The 21,716-nt window shown below is 38.6% G+C and overlaps 2 protein-coding genes across 5 annotated transcripts in view; one reads left to right on the top strand and one right to left on the bottom strand.

Annotated features, from left to right (window-relative positions):
* CPSF3 (cleavage and polyadenylation specific factor 3) lies at positions 1–20,001 on the bottom strand. Its single transcript, XM_041477853.1, is given in 19 exon segments — positions 1–431; positions 2,394–2,490; positions 3,064–3,133; positions 5,123–5,210; positions 5,758–5,852; positions 6,880–6,978; positions 8,232–8,340; positions 8,747–8,899; positions 9,865–10,011; positions 10,767–10,925; positions 11,439–11,614; positions 13,872–14,022; positions 15,060–15,149; positions 16,748–16,925; positions 17,669–17,797; positions 18,752–18,849; positions 19,253–19,316; positions 19,855–19,959; positions 19,961–20,001. Coding segments are annotated over 19 exon segments (2,136 nt in total). The 5' UTR covers positions 19,987–20,001; the 3' UTR covers positions 1–329.
* The window catches only part of ITGB1BP1 (integrin subunit beta 1 binding protein 1), an 8,694-nt gene continuing 6,946 nt past the window's right edge, over positions 19,969–21,716 (top strand). For 2 of the 4 annotated variants that reach the window (XM_041477854.1, XM_041477857.1), the window contains exons 1-2: positions 19,992–20,071; positions 21,421–21,521. In XM_041477854.1, the coding sequence (XP_041333788.1) occupies positions 21,450–21,521 (72 nt within the window). In that variant the 5' untranslated portion in view covers positions 19,992–20,071; positions 21,421–21,449. Of the gene's footprint in view, positions 20,072–20,763; positions 20,877–21,420; positions 21,522–21,716 lie in introns of those variants that run through there. The other 2 variants (XM_041477855.1, XM_041477856.1) reach the window with 2 other exon arrangements.

A 21,716-nucleotide genomic window follows, 5' to 3' on the forward strand; every position in this document is an offset into this window, starting at 1 on the left:
TCCAATTTATCCTCCAATTGGTTTTAATATTCCAAAATACAAAACTCCACTTAATCTTTGTAATTCTGAATCAGATTAAGAATTATTTCTTGTATGTGCACAAAAGAGAACACATGCACACTTTGCCTGATTTAATTGCATCTATATGCACAAATGCAGTTCCTATGAGGTTGCTGATCCATTATATGAAATAACTCAGCACTTTCACATTCACAGCATTGAAACCTTTAACTTATTCAAGAAAAAAAAATCTATTTACTTGTAAAAAATAGCTCAAATAAATTGAAAATTTAAAAGATTTTTTTAGACATCCTAAGTATCCACAGAGGTCAGTAGACAGGGCTGAGGGCATCATAAAGCCTCTGTGCTGCCAGTTCCACCATTTCACGAAGGGATTCGTCGTCTTCGCTTCCTGGCTCACAGTCAACTGTCTGGGGACAGAAAGAGAAGGATGTTACAACACGGGGCACTGCACGCTCCCTGTCAGCACGCAAAGAATGCTCCAAGGGGAAACCAAAAAGCAGCCATGGAAATTATCAAGAGCAGCACTGTATGTTTTTCACCGGTCTGCCAGCATGTAAAGGAGTTCAGAGAAGCCTCAAGCAAGTCCTGCTGAGGAGCAAGAAGCTTAATTTCGAGTCTTATGCTCAAAAGTGCTATATAAAATGCATTAAGTTTTGTGGATTACATTTGACTCATTTTATCTGTGAATTCACTCACTCTGTAGTAGGTTAACACGGCAAAACACATGCAGTCACTAGAGGTACAGGCACCACACTGATGTTCCCACACACATTATGACATTTACATAAAAATAATCCAAATAAATTAATTTTTTACTGAAAGAAATTTTCCTAGAGAAAGATGCCCACCCCAAACTTGAAACTTGATCTACATTCCTGACTGCTGTACCTGAGAAACAAAGAGCAGCATTTGAGTAGTAATACTGTTCTTGGTCCTGTGGCCTTTCTAGACTCTAAGACTACACCTCCTTTAATTCAGTATTAACTTGTTACTCTTCTGATTTTTCCAGCCATAAAGGTTTGGGAGGAGGAAAAAAGGCACTTAAAACAGCAAACCATTAAATGCACCACTAAATGCATTTAATGTTATCTAGCAATGTTACTGAAATCGTGTTAACTGGGAGAGCACTGTGTTAACATGGAAAAAAAATCCTCGTGTCCCGCCAGTCAGATCTACACTAAACAGCTTTTTATTTTAAAGCAAATAAAATTTTGTAAGATACACACACGTGAAGAAGACAGATCTGCCTTGTGAAATCTGGTTCACAAGTTTGCCATTGCCAACACAGACTGTACAGTAAGTAGTGCAAAGATACACCCTGTTGTAACTGAACTGCCACTGGGCTTTCTGGCAGTACACAGATCTTTTAACAATAATGATGTATGATAAAAATGAAATCAGACTTCTTGATTAAGCAGTATGCATCCTTTTCCAGTCTAGTTACTTTTTTCTTTATTTTAAGAGTTCTTTCACCAGTCCTGTATTTTTCTGTACTATGTACAAACTGAAATGTAGGATTTTTTATTGAAGAATTGAAATGAGATGACACAAGTTGAGTGTTAACCACTGTAACTCACTATTTTCTTAAGGTAATTAACATTCACTTGTTTTGCTTCAATAGGTAACAAATTTTTGGCAGGGGCTAACCTTTTCTTCTGGGTTTGCAGAACACTTAAAATATTTGTTGTGACCCCTTAAGCCTTAAGCATGTGAGAGGTGCTCCATAGAATGAATTTACATTATATTATTACTATGAATAGGGGCAATCCACAAGCTATGTTTAATATGTTATTAGTAATGACAAAGTCAGTATGTTAAAATGCTTAAGAACATGAAGGACATGGCTTTATCTATTCTTTACAGTTTTAAATTATTCAAATTACTAGGTGTGATGGCTTCTTAAAGCACCCTTCTAACATGCATGATATCCAATTCTGTAAGCTAGTAAATTAATAAAGTATTTCTTTTTGTGAGTATTTCAGGTTTCAACTTAGCTCCAAAAGGTGACAAAAGAATGACAAAAAAATTATTAACAACATTCCTACCCTGTAACTGTTCAATTATTCAGACTAGAGCCATGCTTTAAAAGCATGAAAAAAATTTGTGGGTTAACTCTCCTACAGTTTCTCTTCTACAATCTTTCTTTATTCCTTCTTTTTTTTAATACAACTGAGCTGCTGAAAAATACTGTTTTTTTCCCAAATGTACTGCATTTGTTGCATAAACATTGCTAGCATTTTTTAGTTAAGCATACTCTCTGTTTTGATACCAAGTACAAAGCAAGTGAGTACAAGACAGTGCAGGCAGCCCTGTGTGCCAGACAGGAGAGTGCAGAACACAGCACACACAAAGTGCTCTGCTTTACATACCCGAGTGTCCAGGGAAATGTTGGCAGTCTTTCCATCCACTGTGATGCACAGCACAGAGTCATCTTTGGAACTCACACAGTCCTCTCCAAACATATCCCTAAAGCAAAGACCCAGGAGTGTAAGGCGTGGCCAAACAGCAAACTTAGGTTTTTCTATTAACCCTGGGGTCACTTTGTCATGTGAGTATCACCTTTCAGCAACAAGTATTTAACTCATTCCAATGTAATTAAAAATATCAATCTTTATTATGACACTGGGTATCAAATAACAGTAAGTATTTTAATAAAATAATCTCATCATAAACAAAGGGAAGGATTCATTTGATTTCAAAAGAGGCTAGATTTCTACACAAATAAAAGAATACACATCAGAGTAAGTTTTAAGAGAGATGTGATCCAAAGTTGTTTTCATTAACCATTTGTAGCCCTTTGGAGACAACTTAAAAATCTACTTTTGGAAGACATAACTAGGTCCCATATTCAAAATTTTAATGATGATGAGAATTTTTTAGTGTACCTCTCTCTTTACTTAATTCCTGGCCTTCACAGAAATTAGACTGAAGTAAATTTGTGTGAAGTATTTTTACATAACTATCTTTAAACCTTTTTATACCAAGACTGTTCTATTTATGTGGCTAACATTGCTCTTGGAAAAATATACACCAACTTACTGAAGCATGATCTCCATTCTCTTCCTATATACATCCATATCTATTTTTTTGGAAATCTTACTTACTGCAGCTGAAAAGAAAAAAAAAATTACTTTCAGACATTTTCTGGGAGCGAAAAATGGCTAATTGATAGATGCTATTCACAAACTGACTTTCCTGAAAACAATTTAAAAAATTATGTATGTTTAAACAACTCATTAAAAAATGTATTTAAAAAAATTAGAGTCGAGGAAATGCATACATTTCCATTATATATTCCTGTTCTCATCATATTTTAAAGTGAAAAATTTCACAATTCACACTCTTTTTACTTCTCCTGTTTATTCTTACCACTCATTGCATCTCACATATCCTTTACTTAATAGAGAAAATAATTTACTTTTATCAGTTGTTTATAATGCCTCCATTTTCTCTTATTACACAAAACTACCACATCATGGAGGCTGGGAGCATGCAAAGAATAAAATAAAATAAAACTGGATGGTTTTGTTTTATACTGAATGTGAGCAGTAGTAATAAGCACAGACATTCCTGGAATATATTTCAGCATAGAGAAGTTGAAATAAAAACAATACCTTTTTTTAGACCTGGTTTCAAAATTAAGAGGTAGTGTAAAACAAGTGATTTTCTTTTGAACATAATTATTTAAGTATTTGATTGCTAAAGAGTCAGAAGTCTGTAGGAAAGGGTAGTTGTGAAAATTGCTACCTTTTTCACTGATGGATACAAAAACTTTAAGTCTTTTGAAAAACTGGTTTTCTGTACTTCTAAATCAGCTGAAGAAGTCAGTGGTAGTAAGTTTCTGAGTAATTCTTCGAAAAATTTGAAAACTGCCAAGTGACTGAGCTTAAACCTTAATAATAATAAAAAACCCTGAATAAATATATTAAAATTTACCATTCCTTAGATAAGATGCAGTAACTGATTGTACTAAGCAAGATACAATTTTATCCTGGGAATGAGGTAAACACAGGCACATGGTCAGCTAAGCAGCAATAACTTATTTTAATTTGATCTCTTTTGATCCTGTGTACATACCCTAAAATACACAACTGCAAGAATTCTTTTAAATGTTTTTACCCCAAATAAGAACAAAAAAAAATCCTGAAAGAAGCCACACCTGAGATTAGCAGACAAAATCAGCAACATTAAACAACATGGGAGATAATGTTAAAAGGCCCATAAAGATACAAAGAATTAATTTCAGGGTGGTAGAGGGTGGAGAAACTAGATACTGTCACTAACAAATAATACAGAGAAAGTGTGGACTACGAAAAAACAGACAGATAAGACAGATATTCCAAGAAGAAATAAAAAAAAAATATCAGGTAAAACAGCAAAACATCTTTTCCATCTGTATAAAAAAAAGGAAGAAAAAAGAGGAGGTCAAAGTATCATTCAAAAATAACATTTCTATTTTTGGTTAGTCTCACAGAGCAGAGCATGAGGACATGGCCAGAAGGGCTTATACAGTGAAAATTATCACAACCAAGATCAGAACATTACACTCTGAATTTGCATGGGTCAAGGTGACTGGAAAATCTTAATCCCCAAACAAAGTAAGAACTGTTATGGGAATTTATAAACTCAGGTGAAAGGATTTTTAAGAAATGTGTTGAGTCAGGTATGGGACTAAGCCCCTAAGGAACACTGACTGCTATTATACAAAATTATTAAAACATATAATAAAAAGAGAGATAATCCAGTGAAAATATCTGTCCATATCGAATCATAGGCCTGGATTGGGCCACAAAAAACTTAATCACTTTAGTTTTTTTGTACAAGGTTTAAAACTTATTTTGAATAAGGCCATGTTTTCCACGGGCAGTTATCAGTTGCCATTTAAGAGAAAGTTTCAACAAATGAACATGTCACAAATAATGAAGACCAACCTGTAATTCTGTTTTTAAGTAGCAAATTTTACTCCCTAGTATGTTCCATAAAACAAGGAAATACAATAAGGGGACTGCAATCAATTGGAAGGCATTATTTCCCTCTAAGCTTGACGTAAAAAAAGGAAGAAATGCCTCAGTTAAATAAACAAACACTGAACTTATACCTTTCTGTATTTTGGGGTTTGACTGAACTTCCAATATCACTGTTGTCACAGTGTCTGCATACATATCATTAGCAGGATTTGCCACCCACTAGAAGACAAAAAAAAAAAAATCATGGTTTAGACTGAGTGAATAATGCAACATAAAGACAATATAACATTAATGGCATTCTCCTTTTTGCTTTTCTCTGAATTCCAGCTTCAAATGACTGTCACACATTTCACACCAAATGATTAACTACTTTTAACTGGGTGCACTCTAGTAACTTCCCATGAAAAACTTAAGCTTTTGAATGTTTCTGAGCACGTTTACAAAATAGTTAATTACCACAACTCTTTGGGGGAGGAAGAAACACCATTTGATGCTATTTCCAATTACTATCTGCCAAATTAAAAAGGGCACCAAATCTGCCATTATACTCATGATATACAGCAAAAAAACCCAACAGGCACTGGATAAATCAAATACACACATGTACACAGGACCACAGCTCAAAGGGACCTTTGTTCTAGCCTTTGCTCTACTTGTCGTACAACAGAAAACTCCTTAAAACATTGAATTCTGCATGGCATCTCTATGGTATTATTTTGAAGAAAGTGGAGAACAAAATACTTCTTTCTCCCTCACCAATGCCCACCTCAAGGACTACCATGCCTGGTTCCTGGATCACAGTAATATTTTTGAAAACCTTCAGGGCTGGTTTTTGTTGGATTTCTATTTCTTCTACATCACCTAAGGAGTGACAACAAATGGTTAGCAATGATGAAATTATACTGGAATATTCACATAAGAAAATAAGTCAGTTTAAGAGGGGTTGTCTGTTATCACAACTGCTCAGAGTAGCTCACAAAATGGAACACCATACTCTTTTTCCTTACCTGATAATGTTCTTTGTTCTGGATTGCTTGGGGTTTTTTTATTAGTTAATTTTGGCCACTTAACTTGGTTTGAATTCTTTTATTTGACTAGCTTAGTACACTGAGTGAGTACACCAACACAAAAGAAAACACATGAGGAATTGAGTTAATTCTGCTCCATTTGCAGAAGTAACCAGCTCTTGCCCCCTGAAAGGATAACCCATTGCTCACATAAGCACAGGGCTTAAATGAAAAGCACTTGTGTGCCTGGTAGCACTTGGGTTCTGAGACCTGAACTGCAACTGAATATAGGTGTTCTCTTCACTACTGACATGAATTAGATTCTGACACTAGAGAATTAAAAAAACTCTGAGCTTTAAATCTGGGAAAGGAATCTGCAGTGTGTGTGTACCTAGGATAGGAGCTGCCCCTAACCCTTGAGAAAGCCAGAGAGAGGCACAGGGGACCATCCCAGTGTCTGGCTTAAATGGCTTCTCATCCAGGAAAAGCCAATTTGTGCCTCTTGGGGAGGCACACAGGAGGCTGCCTGCCACAGAGGAGGGCAGAGTTCTTGTTTTGATTAATTGGATGGCATTCGATCTGGGGCTAGAGATACCAGATCAATAAATAAAGTTTCCATTGGAGTGGCCAGAGCACTCACTTTGAGGGGTTGACAGAGACAGAAATCAGTCTATGCTCTATACTGCTATATGCTCATCACTTTGTAATATGAATGCAGTAGAATCCACCCCCAAAGCTGTCACACTCATGAACTGGATCTGGCAGAAGCTGTGCAGTCTAATGAAAGCTGTAAAATCTCCACTCAGAAGACCTCTGAAGACTGGAAGTTGTTGCAAAGGCTGGCCAGTGTAAGTCATGGCCGTGTCCTCCCCAGCACGCACCGGTGAGTTTCTGCAGCTGGTAATAAAGCAGATTGAAAGGGCCCGTGTAGGGAATGGCCTGTGTCTGCGTCACTGTGCTCATCGCCAAGTCCGTGTAATCTGAAACCATTTTAAAGTAAGCGCACGTTAAAAATCAGCCCTCCGAATTTACTTTCTAATAAACAGAATTGCCATTACAGATAAATAATAGCATTGATACATTTAAGACAAGGGGGCTGAAAAGGGCAATTTGTAAAGAGGGAGGTGGAACACCTGTTGTAAGATAAATAATTCATTTGTGGTTAGGTATCACTGGCTGGGGGCTATGTACAAATCACAAATGGGACGGGACTGCTAGGAACGTGCCTTGAGCTGTTTTGTTTTCCAGCAGTCTCATTGGTTATGACAATGGGAAGATGCCGTCAGCTCACATCCCAGGCAGCAGACCAAGAACTTAATGTTACAACTTAAAAGTTTTTTGACCAATCACACAAAGCAAAAGCATATTGACAGTAGTTCTATCCAATCACTATAAGCACATGTACCTTTGGTTAAAACAATGCTTATTTCGAATACAATATCTGCTTGTAAGCCTTAAAACACAATGCACAGAGCTCCATTATTAAGCTTAGAACTTCCTAATATCTTGCTAGTTAATAAACAGACCATTGTTCCATTTGTCCTTACTTTTCCACTTCTTACATAATTTTTTCTGCTGACTTATCTTATGGCTACTGCTTAGCTCTAATCACAGTTCTGCTGTCTCTGAGGCCTGCCTTTTGCAGCTTTCCCAAAACCCTCTGATTTTATGGATTCCCACAGTTAGGAAACCAGCTTGTTTTATTATCTTGCCTATTAGAGACAAACAATGAACTAGGGCAGCAGAACTGCTTTCCCCCAAGCTCTTCTGACCTCAGATTCAATTCCTCTTCTATTCTGAGACTAGATCAATTCCCCGAGTAATAAAAAGCACAGGAGGACTACGCAAATATTTTCTGTATTCTGTAGCTTTCCACACTAAAAACTAAAGACATTTTAGAAAATGGTAGGACTTGATTGAGGTGTTTTCTGGTTCTCAGCAGAATGTTTTATGCATATTCTTTCAGAGGAAAAGGTTTTAAGTAACCAGAAGGGAAATGGAATCTTGCTTCTTTTCTGTTAGAGAAAGATTTTAAGTTTGAGTGAAGAAGTTAAATGCATTTCATCTCACTACAACAGTTCAGAACTTACAAGAAAAAATAAGAAATAAAACTAAGATGTTCACTAATTGCTTATGAAACACAAAACTGCGGGAAAAAACCCCAGAATTATAAGTGTTTTAATGACACAGTAAGTTTCAATTACCCACTGATCACATGACTGTCTGTACTTACTAGAGAGGTCACATGGAGAAAGGATGTGATAGTTAAAATTTCTTTTAACTAGGATTCCAGAAATTCTCTGTCCTTGCTCTGGTTTCTTATCTGCTAAAGATCCCATCACCTGGAGGGAAAAAACACATATAGTGCAACAAAGCCATCTGAAGCATTCACAGCTTCAAGTAATTATGGAGATGAAATACGCTTCTCTCAGAAAAATCAGAGTATAAAATTAACTCTGAAAACAAAAGAAGGTCAGAGTAACCTAGAAACTTTGAGACATAACAAAAGAAAAGTTTGTAAGAGTGAAGAACCAAAAAAACCCCCAAGACAAAAAAAAGCCCAACCTCAAAATAAAAACCCCTGAACCAAGCCACAAATACAACTAAACAGAAAACATTCACATACTTTGAGACCCTGGACAACATGCAATTTGAAATCAATTAAAAATAGAGGCTACAAAGATAAAGCGCAGTTTTCACACCAGAAGAAAATACTGTTCTACATATAAGAAAACGTGCATTTCATACCTTGGCAAGTTTTTCTCCTCTGAAGTTTAATGTCACAGCTTCAGTATTCCTAGGATTATGAACTTCTATATGAACTTCATCATTATCCTCATACTCCCGTATCAATGCTGCTTTCAATCTGGCCATTTCATTCTGCTCACCATGAACTAAAATCTAAAAAAAAGACAGTTTTCTTTTTAGCAGAATTTGTCCAACCAGACATGTTTAGTAAGCAAATTATCCAAGAAAACTGCCATATTTTATCTCCTCTTTATAAAAATGCAATTCCATGAGGTCACAGTGTAGGAAACATGAGCTCAATTACAGTTGTGTCTGTGAATTCTCTGCATTATTTGAGGGGTGGGATTTCACAACCCTGAGTATTAGTTGAAAAATCCATGCCACCAGAGTGCATTACAGAGATCCCACTTAAGTTTTCACACAAATATATTGTTGCATTATGAAAGGGAAGTATTAATTTAAGTTCAACAGAAGTCAGTTAGCTTTGTATTTTTGTGTTTTCGTGTAGATATAAACATGCAATTCAAAGAGGATGCTTCACAGCTCACAATTTTCTTTGCCAAGTTAATTCTCCTCTCTTCTGTGATTTTTTTTTCTTTCTTATCTGTGTTTGGACACTGTTTCACCACCTAGATCCTAGGTCCCAGATCCTAGTTGCCGTTTTAACATTCTGGTACTTCATACCTTTTTCTTTCCATTATTTGCTCATGCTTTTCTCTCCAAGTGCTGCCTTTGTCTTTTGCTGTCTGCACATACCTTCAATCGATGTTTTCTTATTTATTTCAGGGTCAAATCCAGTGAACTATTCCAATACCAGCATCCCCAACGTAACATTGTCCCACACTGCATCTTACTTCCCAAACCACTGCTGAAACAGATTATGGCCTACACCATTGTCTGGAAAGTCATCCCCAGGGATCTCACATGCAAACACTCAAGAACAAGTTGATTTTTACTTTGCTAAGATACCTTGGCAAAAATGATTAAAATCTCCACCTTTAATTATTCAAAGCACAGGGATGCTGCCTACTGCTAGACAGCAGTCCCTGCCTTGACTCAAGGCTGTGAGCTGGTTTGATGAATCCCAATCTGGAGAAAAGGGCAGCATGGATACTGACCACATGTGGAGGCTTCAGAGCCCGGATAAATTCACTGGTTTGTTGATAATCTGTGTGAGCAGAGAAAGAAATATAATCCACAGACATCTTCAGTGGGAGTTTTTGCCCTGACATAGTTGTGATCTCTTCAGGTTCAGACATGATGTGCTGGAAAATAAAAAGCACCATAATTAAAAAAAGTAAGGCCTCCTACACATACCTTATAACTAATGCTTTACATTTCAAAAATCAATGAAATAATAGTGGCAGCCATGTTAAATGTGAAGCAGTGAAAAAAAGCTCTCAAATTTTCCAGAACACACACTGACACATGAAAAACACATGCACAACACACACCATTTCATCTTGTGCATTCTCAGCAGATCTGGGGGCTCACCCTTCTTCCAGATAAATCTCTCTGACTTGTATCAAAACAGTAACAAGTGTGTTATTTCTATCTCTAAAGGCAAAATTAGATGCTGTGGTTGCTCTTAGCCGCTGGAATTTGAAAGGATTTCATTTCCTACAGATGGTCAGTGGCACAAGGTGCACAAGGCAATCTGGTCTCTGACATGTAAGTAGTGTTAGACTTAATACCATCTTCTCTAGAATTAGGATTAGGGCTACCTTCTTGAAAAATTAAGCAGTGGAGAGGTCTAAAGTACCAATCATTCCTTCTCATGACAAGATAACTGCCCCTAGAAAAGATTATTCTATATAAAATCAATGGAAATGACCATATGCAAATTGTCTGTACTTTTCATTAGTATTAGGCAAAAGCAATCAGTTTTGACTACATACTCATACATACCCAACAACAATCTCAGTAAATCAAACAAAAACACTTCCTATTGACCAGTTCTTTCACAACCTAACATGAATGCTATCTGTAATTAAGAGGTTGTGGTGCATCAGCAACTCACCTTAGCAAGAGTTCCTTCCACGCAGTACCCTGCAATAATGACTCCATTTCTCTTATCTGTGCACCAGCTCTCAAACAACTCCCTGGATAAGCCACTCTGCATCATACCTGGGGAAGCCATCACAACACTGGGGCCAATGTCATCAAAATGGTCCATACTCTAGAAAGACACAGTGAGAATATCAGTTACCACAGCTCACTTAAACCAAGGACAGCCCAGCTGCACTCTTAAACTACATACAAGAAAGCCCCTGCATTCACAGATTATACCCCATCCTCACAAAAAGTGCCCTTTGCGGGAAAATTCATCTTACTAATACCCACAAGGAGTAAACTGCAAGCACAGGGATCTGAAGTGGAAAAAATGTTGGGGCATAAGCTTCCCTCAAACAGCTCTCCAAGCACTGGGACAGCAGAAAACTCAGATATAAACCTGCACCTAATCAATCTATTAGGATATTAAGGATATTGATTGGCTCAGCTGATGTTGCTAAAAACACACCAAGGTTGTGGGTTCAATCCCTGGAGGGGCCACTCCCTTCAGAGTTGGACTCCACGATCCTTGTGGGTCCCTTCCAACTCAGAATATTCTGTGATATCAGGATATTAAACATGCAAACTATTGAGCAAATATTCTGTCATGTTCACCTTTTTGTAAGAATTTCAAGCTTACCTTCAGATTACTAATATGCTTGAAAACAAAAGGATTGTTGATGTTGATTTGCTTGCGGATTTTGTCATTCATGGCATTGACGTATGTCTGATAAACTGCCATACATTTCTTTGCCAAAGAGGAGGCATAGTATATGGGAATATCATGGAGTTCAGGATGATTCTGCCAGTATTCATCTAAAAACACAAAACAAAAAATAATAAAAAAGAACAAAACAAAAAAACCCCAGCCACCAAACAACAAAACAGAATTCCATCAGCGGGATTATTTATGAAGCATGTGCTTCTCAGAAACATTAGTAATTCTTGTAAAACAGATTTACCAGTGGGCTTTTTCATTTTTAGTACAGAAAATCACCATCACAGCCTCTTTGCTTTCATCTGCTTTTCTAAAAGTCACCAGCTAGAACTATATACAACCAGTACAAACAAACAAACAGGCAAACAAACATGACAAAGGTGAACTTCAGGTCCTTTTGGCAGGTCAAATTTCAATCAACCACCACCTTCAGCTACAAGGTATAAAATATACATGGTACTACACTGCAATAAGTCTACATTTATGACAACAGAAGCTTTATGACACCTCTACAATAAAGCTAAAATGTCCCTGTCAAATATTAATTATACATCCAGCGCGAAGGACATGTGCACACAGATTTGTTTGTGAGAATTCACTGTATGAACATTCTGTAAAATAAATCCATGGAGTTCAACCTGAGAAGGAATCACTCCATTACCAAGCCTGGCTTTACGTATAGCATCAACAGCTGTATTTTACAAGCCAAACAGGAACAAAAACAAGGAAAGAGCCTCCATTAACCACAACTTATTTTATCATTGATGACAGCAGCCATGACCTTTCCTAAACACAAAGAAGAGATTTGAATGCAACTGTACAAATGTAACTTCTCAATTTTCCCATTTGGATACATTTCTGCTAGTCTGAAAGATATTTATGTTGCACAATTGAGACACAATAGTCCAAAAATAGAGGTACACTCTTTTGGCTGTATTTGTGCATTTACAGTGACATTACAATGTGCTTTTACCTAACATTTCTGATTTGCAGGCAAAGCTGCTCACAACATTTCAGAGAGGCTCACTGCCATGGCTACCTTAATAAGCTCAGGTGTAAGGTGCAAACAGCCAGTGAAAGATAACCAGTCACAAACTGAATTCATCATCATGATTTTCTACACCATAACACAGTATTTTATTTTTGTCATACAGTTGCAGAAAGAAGAAAAATAAACACAGAAGCCTGCAGGCTCAGCTGCATAGGCATGTGAGATGCAATTGCATTTTCTACCTAATTAAGCATCCAATTTGCATGTCTAGCTTTCCTAGATATATTTTCAAGCTGATCTTTAGAAACACAGTTTAATATCTACACACAGCAAAGAGAGGCAAACAAATTACAACCTAATGGCCATACCAGGTTGAAAATGTTCAGTTTTTTATGTTCTATATAAATGAAAAAAAACCCCTCACAATCAATGAGAAGTAGTAAATAATTCTACAACATCAAATACTACCCCATGCCTAGATCTGAATTTCTTGTTAACATTTGAATAGACCAGTAAGACATTTTGAAAACAAACTAGTTTCTAATACTGAGCTAAACTGAAATGAAAAATAAGAAAGATGTCAAGCCGTTTAGGGAACACTTCACATTCAACATAAGCATTTTAAGCTTGAGATAGCTTTCCTTTGATCTTGCCAGTCTTTGAATGAGCAGAAAGACTAGTGAAAAAAAATCACGTAACATAGTACAAACTAAATGTGCTAAAAGGAGGAAAAGAGGCCTGGGAACAATTTACTCCAAAGCTGTTTTTTCTTAAGTACCTTGTAACAACTGTCTATATATTTTAGGTGACGTAGCTTGTTGTGTTCATGGGTAGTTCTCACTTACTTTTGTTCAAAAGCCTAATTTACTTTTCGTTATTATTAGGACTTCAGAAGTGTTAGAAGTGTCTTCTATGGTCTTCTAAGCTTTTCCTATAAAGAGTTTTCCATACAGGTTTGTAAATTAAAGTGCAAAAATAGCAGAACACCAGAAGAAAATATACCCCTTTTTTAGCAGTACCGTTTAGGTAAAACAGTTGTTGTTATAACTTCTTGTTATTTTTCTATTTGCAATAATTGTCCCTAATTGCTGAAATCATGATTCAAAAAGATTCAAAAGCCAAGCACATTCTACCACACCATCATCTCTTGCTTTCTAAGTCTCCCATCCTACTTCATAAAGCAGAACTGCTGGTTGGTTTACTGGACCTTTTGCATTTGAACAAATATGCATTATATACTAAATTATCAGGTAAATAACACACTGTAAAATGGTTGAAGAGTTCTTCAAGGAATTATGATACCTGAAAACATTCTAAATCCCTTTCTGTGCCTTTCCATTAAGAGCAGCTGGGAAGGTACATACCTAAGATTAGGAGCAGTTCTTGAGCTCGACCCAGGGCAAACACCGGGATGAGACCTCGGCCCCCTCTGTTGACGATGTCGTGAACGGTGTTGCAGAACCGCGCCTCCCGCTCCTCCCTCTTCTCATGAATGTGAGTGCCATATGTGGATTCCTGCAAATGGGGGGACAGAGCATTGAAAGGGCTGACACAGACAGTAATTCCTCATCCTCTCTGAACCCAACAAAAAAAAGCAGGTAAACAGACTGGTGTTAACATGTTGGGGAGAGGAAGGAGAGAGGTCAAGGAGAGGGAAAAGTTTCCCCAAGTTCCTAAAACCACCCTGCCAAGGCAAATAACCAAAACTTCCCTGCTCCCAAATCTCTCCTAGCAATTTAGAGAGACAGATCCTGTTGGCACTAAAGAAGTTAGAGCTATTAATTTCAATGCTTCTTTTAAGAGGTTTCAAATTTAACACACTTATTTTCCTAACTGCAAATGCTGCCAGAGCTCTGATGATCACGCTGACAGGGCCCACAGTGATATGGGCCATGGTCTGACCCCAGACTTCAAATACAGGAATTACACAAAACACAAGATTTTGATGTGACTTCAAATTAGACTACTAAGTTACAGAGAACAGCTAGAAGGGACACAGTAAATGAAATAATTTTAGAAGTTCACAGTGTTTGTTTCCAGCTAAAACTGTTACTTAAAAAGTTTCCCATTGAGCTGTTGTTTTCCAATCATGGATTCAGAATAAAGTAATTTCACTCAGAAAATAAAACAAAAATATAGAATAACACTCACGGCACCTCCACTGAGGACAAATTCTTAACATATCTGGAAGTAGGTTAGGATCTACTAAAAGAGATGTCTGGTTAAATTTGGGTTGGTTTAATGCAAGTCAAAATCAAATAAATCTCCCATCTTAGAAAGGTCTGTCTAGAGCCTTAAAGAGCTTCATCAGAAGAATAATACAATTATAATTAGACTTTTCACTACAATGGGAAGCAATGTCAGAGTTCTGAACACCCAAGTATTTTGGATATTTAACACAAATCACTACCACTAAATCTCCACTGGCTTTGCCATTCCGTTTTGGCTTTAGTCAAGTCATACCCCTAATTCATAATTACGACCAGAATAATTCATGATCACTAACATAATTCATAATCACTAACAGAAAGAAATAATTTTGCAAAACTTACAATTATAAGAATGTCAGGTTTAATATTGGGAATCTCAGCTGCCATCAGGTGTCTGTCTTCCTGCCTTGAGAAATCACCTGTATATAACAGCTGTTGGAGACAAAGAGAAGCAGGTGTTCTGGTTACAGGTTCAACCAGTCAGCAGCCTTTAAAAGACTGTGCAAAGATGGTTTTAATGAATTTCTGATAAAAAGGTCAGCTGTACTTTAAATAATACTCTTCTTATGTGAGCAGTACTTACAATTTTAGGTCAATAGTACTACAAGTATTTAAACTTCAATAGTAAAGGTTTTTCAAGCGGTAACATCATTCCAACAAAACCAGGTAAACAATTATTAAGCTCTTATTTTTCATTTCAGATATCAAGGTGACATTTTCAGCCTTCTGTATATTTGCACTGACCACAAAGAAGTAAAAATAGACATAACATAAAATACAGCACCTCCTACAAGGAAGTAAATCAAAGATCAAACTGCATTTACATACCAGAATACAAATATAATGAATAACCCAATAAAATTATTTACTAAAAATTCTTCTAATATTTTCTGACACTAAAAAAAATCCTGTAATCTAACTGATTTTCCAAATGGAATAATCATGTTCCCCAATACACCAAGAAGTAATTTTTAATTGTTATTTATTTTTAATGGATTCTTAACTGCGGGGCGGAATGCAACTCTCTGCACCCAAATTGATGGTTTCAAAATTGACATGTTTTTATTTAACAATAATTCCACTGATGAAAATGTGAATAATAAATAACATACAGTCAGTGACAGCAGACACCTGGTCTGCCAGGTTACCTACAATCACAGGGAATTAATGAGAATAATGATATTAAAACCCAATCTATTGGAGTCATGCATAGTAAGAGGGAAATCTTCTTCATCATGCCTCAATCAGAAAAAAAATCAAAAAAAGAAACACAGAGATCTAAATTTTATTGTGATCACTGTAAACTCAGTTCTATTTCTAGGATTTTTTAAAAGTTAAAACTCATATAATTCTCCATCTTTATAAATCATGAACCAACTCCTACTGGGCAGCAAGCCTCAGAACCACTTTCTCTCTTCCCTCTTCAGGGCTGTGTAAAACTTTCCTTGGACAGTGATTGTCCTGCTGAACTCCAATTCATGAGATCCATTTCAAGTATCTGGCTTTGGCAGAGTTCTGCCTGTGATTATACGATTTGCTTAATCCCTCTGTGCCTAAAATTAACAATAATCTTATTTCTTTAGGTACTTTAACACAGGAGTGTTATGGTAAAAATGTAACTCACAGACATGGACAAATGCCGTTTAAGAACTTGAGACAGGCAGATACGTAAGTGAGAATTACAGGAACAAACATCTGTTCACAGATTTTACTAAAATGCAGCTTCCACACAACTGCCTCAGCCACCACCTGCCTCTGATCAGCCCAGCAAGGGAAGCTGCAAGTTTAGTGGTTCTAAATCTGAGTCATGTCTCAGACTCCCATACAATCCAAACATCTTACCTGATCTGTGTCATTTGCCAGCTTTAATCAATAGAAAATACACGTCCTAAGATAAGGCCTCTCGCCCTGACCTGAGTCAAACTCCATTGGAGAGCTCCAGCCACAGTGGTGAGGCATAAGAGACAATAATAATTAATGACTACATTAGTACTCAGGCTTCATTTCAACTTTTAAGAAAGAGAAAATACCTTCACACCAGCTATTTCAATCATAAACATGGCTGCTCCCAGAACGTGGCCTGCGTGGTAGCACCAGAATTTGATTCCTGCCACCTCTTTCACTTCATGGAAGTTGATGGTCTCAATCTTGTCCATGCTTTCTTCAAGGTCTGTTTCTGTGTACAGCATGTCATCTGCTGAGATGTTACTGCATACAAGTGAAACGGTTAAACACCAGCTCATCTGAGCACCTGGAAAAAACTTCCTGTGTTTTCCCCACTGATGGATTTCCATTCACTAACACCATGTCTCCCATGTTAGAAATCAAGCCCAGCTACTCTAATGTAGCTCACTTAAGAAGAGTTAAAGTATCTTTATTTTGAAAAGCCATGCCAGAAGAGTCTTTTCAGTTAAGAATCTGCCCTGTATTTCTCAAAAGGTTCCCAGCCCTGGGCAGAGATCTGCATTTAGCTTGTAACAGTCCTCAAAAACCACATGGATCCATGCTTTTCATACCAGCCCAGAAGAAACAAGTTAAAAGAGGTTCATCAGGTTTCTGATCCAAGCTTAAAACAGCTGAGTTGAGATACACTCAAACCCACTGCACTCACATGGAAATAATGTGTCAAGGCATGAAACACAAGAAAACAAAAAACATGAGAGAGAAAAAAACCCCAACATGTAAGTAACAGAACCCTGTATATTTAATATGTGATCTGTCCTTGTCCTGAAGAGTAAATTGTATCTTTAGGAGCTCAAAATTCACTACAAACTATCCATGATTTAGTAAAATGATTCATTACTTCTAATCTGGTTATATGTAATGTTGCTACTTATGACAACATCCAGGTTTGTCCAGCTACTTTTGGTAGCTTCACCTTAAGTTTCCCCTTGGAAAGGGAAATAGTAGGTGAAATAATTCAGGAAGAGACAGCCCACAGGCTAGCTTACCTGACTTTAACATAGTCTGAAAGAAGCCATCTGTAAATAGCTTTTGTGGCATGAGTCATAAATGTCCTTCCCTTAAAACTTGTTTTCTGTAAAAACCATGGCAAAGCCCCACAGTGATCTAAATGGAAGCTTAAAATAGACACACAAATCCAATTAATACATTCATATTACACAAAACTAACATATAATATCTATAATTCACTACTTCACTGGACTAATACAGTGTCATGAAAATCCAGAAACAGAATTTTCAACCTTGTTAACTGTGCTGGTCTACATTCTGCAGACTAGTGACTAGAAACATGATCAAGAAAAGCTAAAACTAATAAAGGAAATTCTCCACTAATTGCCAATACTATACATCTGTAGTATTAGAATTACCTTATTTTTGTAATTTCCATATAAATTTAGAGGGAGAAAAGGAACAGGAACCAGGGACATCAAAGATACATGAAAGCTAAAAACACGATCCTAATTTTGCATGTTGCACACTACAGAATAAAACATGGACTCTGAAAATTAAATTATTTCTTCACACTTCTAATTTGACACATCTTAAGAAACTACTTTTGAAATACAGGTAGAACAAACATATACCACAAAAGCTCAGGATTTTATGGAGAGCTTTTTATTACTGATTACATAATTTAGAAATGGCGCTCCTTGTCTCTCAGCCACTAAGCAATACATAAACCATATTCAAAACTTGTGTAAGTCTCCAAGAACCTTTTCAATTCAAAGCCAATAGAGCAAAAAATACAACCAATATTCTTCTGCAGTCTTTGTGTAGAAAACTCACTCCACAAGCTAGCACAATGGTGTGAGAGCAGGCCAGGCTGTAAAACAGTCAGAAATCACAGTGACCTCAGAGAAGAGCTGCAATGTCAACAGTGAACAAACATCCTCAATATTCAGTCCTTAATACTAAATGGAGATCCTTCAAACTTTTTTTAAAAACCTGGAAACTAGAATTTTTCCCTACCATCTAAATAACACCTATTTTTCAGCCTCTCTTAATAACCTACAAGTGAACACAGCTCAGACCATGACCTCAAGTTATCTGTGCTTTTAGGTGCCACTTACTGACTAATAAGGAGGAGATCAATCTCAGCTGGATCTATCAAATCAATGTAAGGAAGAGCATCCATTCCTTCCAGCCCAGGATGGATTCCACAGTCAAGCTGAAAAATGAAAGAAAGTTAAAGTTTCTAGTAGAACGTATAAAAAACCCTCTTCCATCTTGGTCTGTGATATAGTTATTAGTGACTGGTAACTTTTAGCATCACAAAAAAAAAGCTTTTTCTTCATTAACTATTACTTTTAGCATTGGATTTCAAGCAGAATATTTGGGTTGGAAGCACACACATTCTGTATGGGGAGAGGATTTTATTTTACAGCACAGCCTCTGTGATGCCTAATGTCATACATACTATACTGCTCCAGAAGGCTACAGAATGTGCCTTTTCTAGCACTGCGTCTGACTTCAGAGCAGAGGCTGAATTTAACCCGCAGCATTTCAGGTAATTTCGGTGATCTGAAGTAGCACACTGAGAGGGCATACAAACATATCCATGCAATAATTACCATTATTTTTCTTCCTTTAAACTCCAGAATGATGCATGACCTTCCTACTTCTTGGCCAGCCCCTCTGCAAAGGGATATCAAAGTCATGAGGACTGAAACAACCCACACCGCACCGATGCCTTGCCTGGGATCACTTTTCGGTGTAGAAATAACAACTGCACGGCCCTTTTAAGCTCAGCTACCCAAAATACCTGAACAGCTGTACTTATCCCAAAGGAAACGAGGCCCAACATAACGCAGCAGAATTTAAAAAAAAACAAAAACAAAAACAAACAAAAAAACAAAAAACAAAAACAAAAAAACAACCAAACTATTTAAGGAAATTATTTTGGCCTTTTTTTTTTTTCCCTGAGCACACGAGTCTCAAACTAAATACTATTGACACGTGCAATTAAAGGTCACCTAAGTAACAAATCGGGCCGAATAAGCCTGGAGTAGCAGCTCCATGCTGTCCCAAAGACAGCGCTTGTGGGAACGCTACCACCAACACCCTCAGCCTGCAGCGGCACCTTAACCAGGGAAAGAGGCGGCTCCCGGCGGCGCTGCCGCTGCCCCGGCCCCGGCCCGGCCCCCCGCGCCCCCCGGCTCCCCCGGGCGCTCACAGGGGCCGGATGAGCAGCTGGTCGCTCTCCTCGGCCGGGATCAGCGCCTCGGCTTTGCGCTTGGCCGCCATGGCGCCGCGCTCCCGCCGCCTTCCGCCGCGCCTGCGCCGCCCGCGCGACCCGGAACGGCATCGGCGGCAGCGGGAACGGGATCGAGATCGGGATCGGCAGCGGGAACGGGAACGGCAGCGGGAGCCAGCGGGGCCCGGCGCGCCCGGTGAGCAGCGCCCACATCGCTCTGTCACTTTTCGGGTTATCGGCCGGGGACGGAGGGAGGAACGGGGAGAGAAGTGAAGGCGGGATGCGGTGCTGCCCTGCCCGGCTTTCCTGGCCGCCCCCTGCACCCGCAGGAGCAGATGCCCCGCGGAAAGCCCGGGCGCTATGAGGGCCCGTGTAACGCAGCCGGCTCGCCCGGGAGCAGCGGGTGCGGAGCCTCCAGGGAGCCGCTGCAGGGCCGGCAGCGCTCCCGGAGCGGCCGCGGGCGCTGTGCGGGAGGCGCCGGCACATCCCTGCTGGAAGCCGGGGCTCGGGGCTGTGCTGGACACCGCCCTGCCCTGCGCACCGCTGGTTCCCCTCAGTGGCTTTTAGTCCGCCAGGGACCCAGTGTTTGCTTGGTGGCGGAACAGCGGCGGCCTAGGGACTGTGACCCCTCACGGCATCGCTCGCCTAAGCTCCGCCTTGTGCTTCTTTCTTTATTTTCTGCAGCGTGAGCCGTCTTCCGTAGGTTGTCATCATCCATTGTCCTCTTTCTTCCACCTGCTCAAAGTTTCTGAAGTTTTGTAATGAAAATAGTTCGTCTGTGAAGCTGATAAATAGGGCTTGAGAGAAGCAGGGAGCCAGCATCCTGTTGCTCGACAGTGGGCAGCCAAAGCTGAAGAGAAGCAAGGTGTTAGTGGGGCAGGCACGGGAAGCAGGGCCCTGGAATCCTCTCAGAACGGCCAGGAGCTCTCTTCTAACGCAGTAAATGTACCACGCATTTTGCTTAGTTTTCAGGAATATCTTAAGTGGTAATGGCTGCTCCTGTGAGTATTCCAGTCAGTAGTTGTTCAGAAGTAGGTTGGGGTTGGGATTCGGCGTTTTTTTGTGGTTTTTTTGCTTGGTTGTGGGGGGGTGTTTAGTCGGGCGGTGGCGGGGGAGATAGATTTTGCTTTTTGCTTTGTTTTACTGGAAACACGGTCGTTGCAGCAGGGAATGTGTTGTGTGCACTTTATAGGGCACTTAGATTGTACTCACAAATAAAAATCACCTAATATTTAGGTGGAAATAAATTTTAAATGTTGCCTTGTTTCTAAATCTGTCTATGCATTAGAAACTGGCCTTTGCAATATGGTGTTAGCTAGGTAGCTTTTTTTGGCAATTCAGAAGGATAGGGAAGTTTTAGCAGAGAGCTTGAGGAACTTTCCCCAGTCACGCATGAAGAGTACCAGAGTAAAATTCCTACCTCCATTCACAGAGTCCTGAGCAAATTTCCAGTTTTGGTCCACTTTGGACACAGTCACTGGTATTTGCCTGGACCTCCTTCCCTTGATGATATGAAAGACTTTAATTTTAATTTTTTTTGATTAGAAGATCTTCTTTGATCCAATTATGAAAAAATGTTTAGAAAAGGAAAAAAGAGACACAGCAGCAGCAGCTCACAGAGCAGTGAAATCAGCACTAAAAGCAAGGTAAGCTGGATGTGGTGTTTATTCTCTTCGTGAAGCACTTGGGTTTGTTCAAGTTAACAGTTCAGTGGTTCACTTGCACTGATGGTAGGGTGTGATTTCCATAAAATGCCATGTTCCACAAAGAGAACTTTCTACTTCCATTCCTCAGACTGTGTTATGAGAGTTAAAAATACCTATCAGTCATAAAGCCCATGT

The sequence above is a fragment of the Pyrgilauda ruficollis genome, unplaced genomic scaffold (genome assembly GCF_017590135.1).
Source record: "Pyrgilauda ruficollis isolate IOZ18807 unplaced genomic scaffold, ASM1759013v1 scaffold42, whole genome shotgun sequence".
Taxonomy (NCBI): domain Eukaryota; kingdom Metazoa; phylum Chordata; class Aves; order Passeriformes; family Passeridae; genus Pyrgilauda; species Pyrgilauda ruficollis.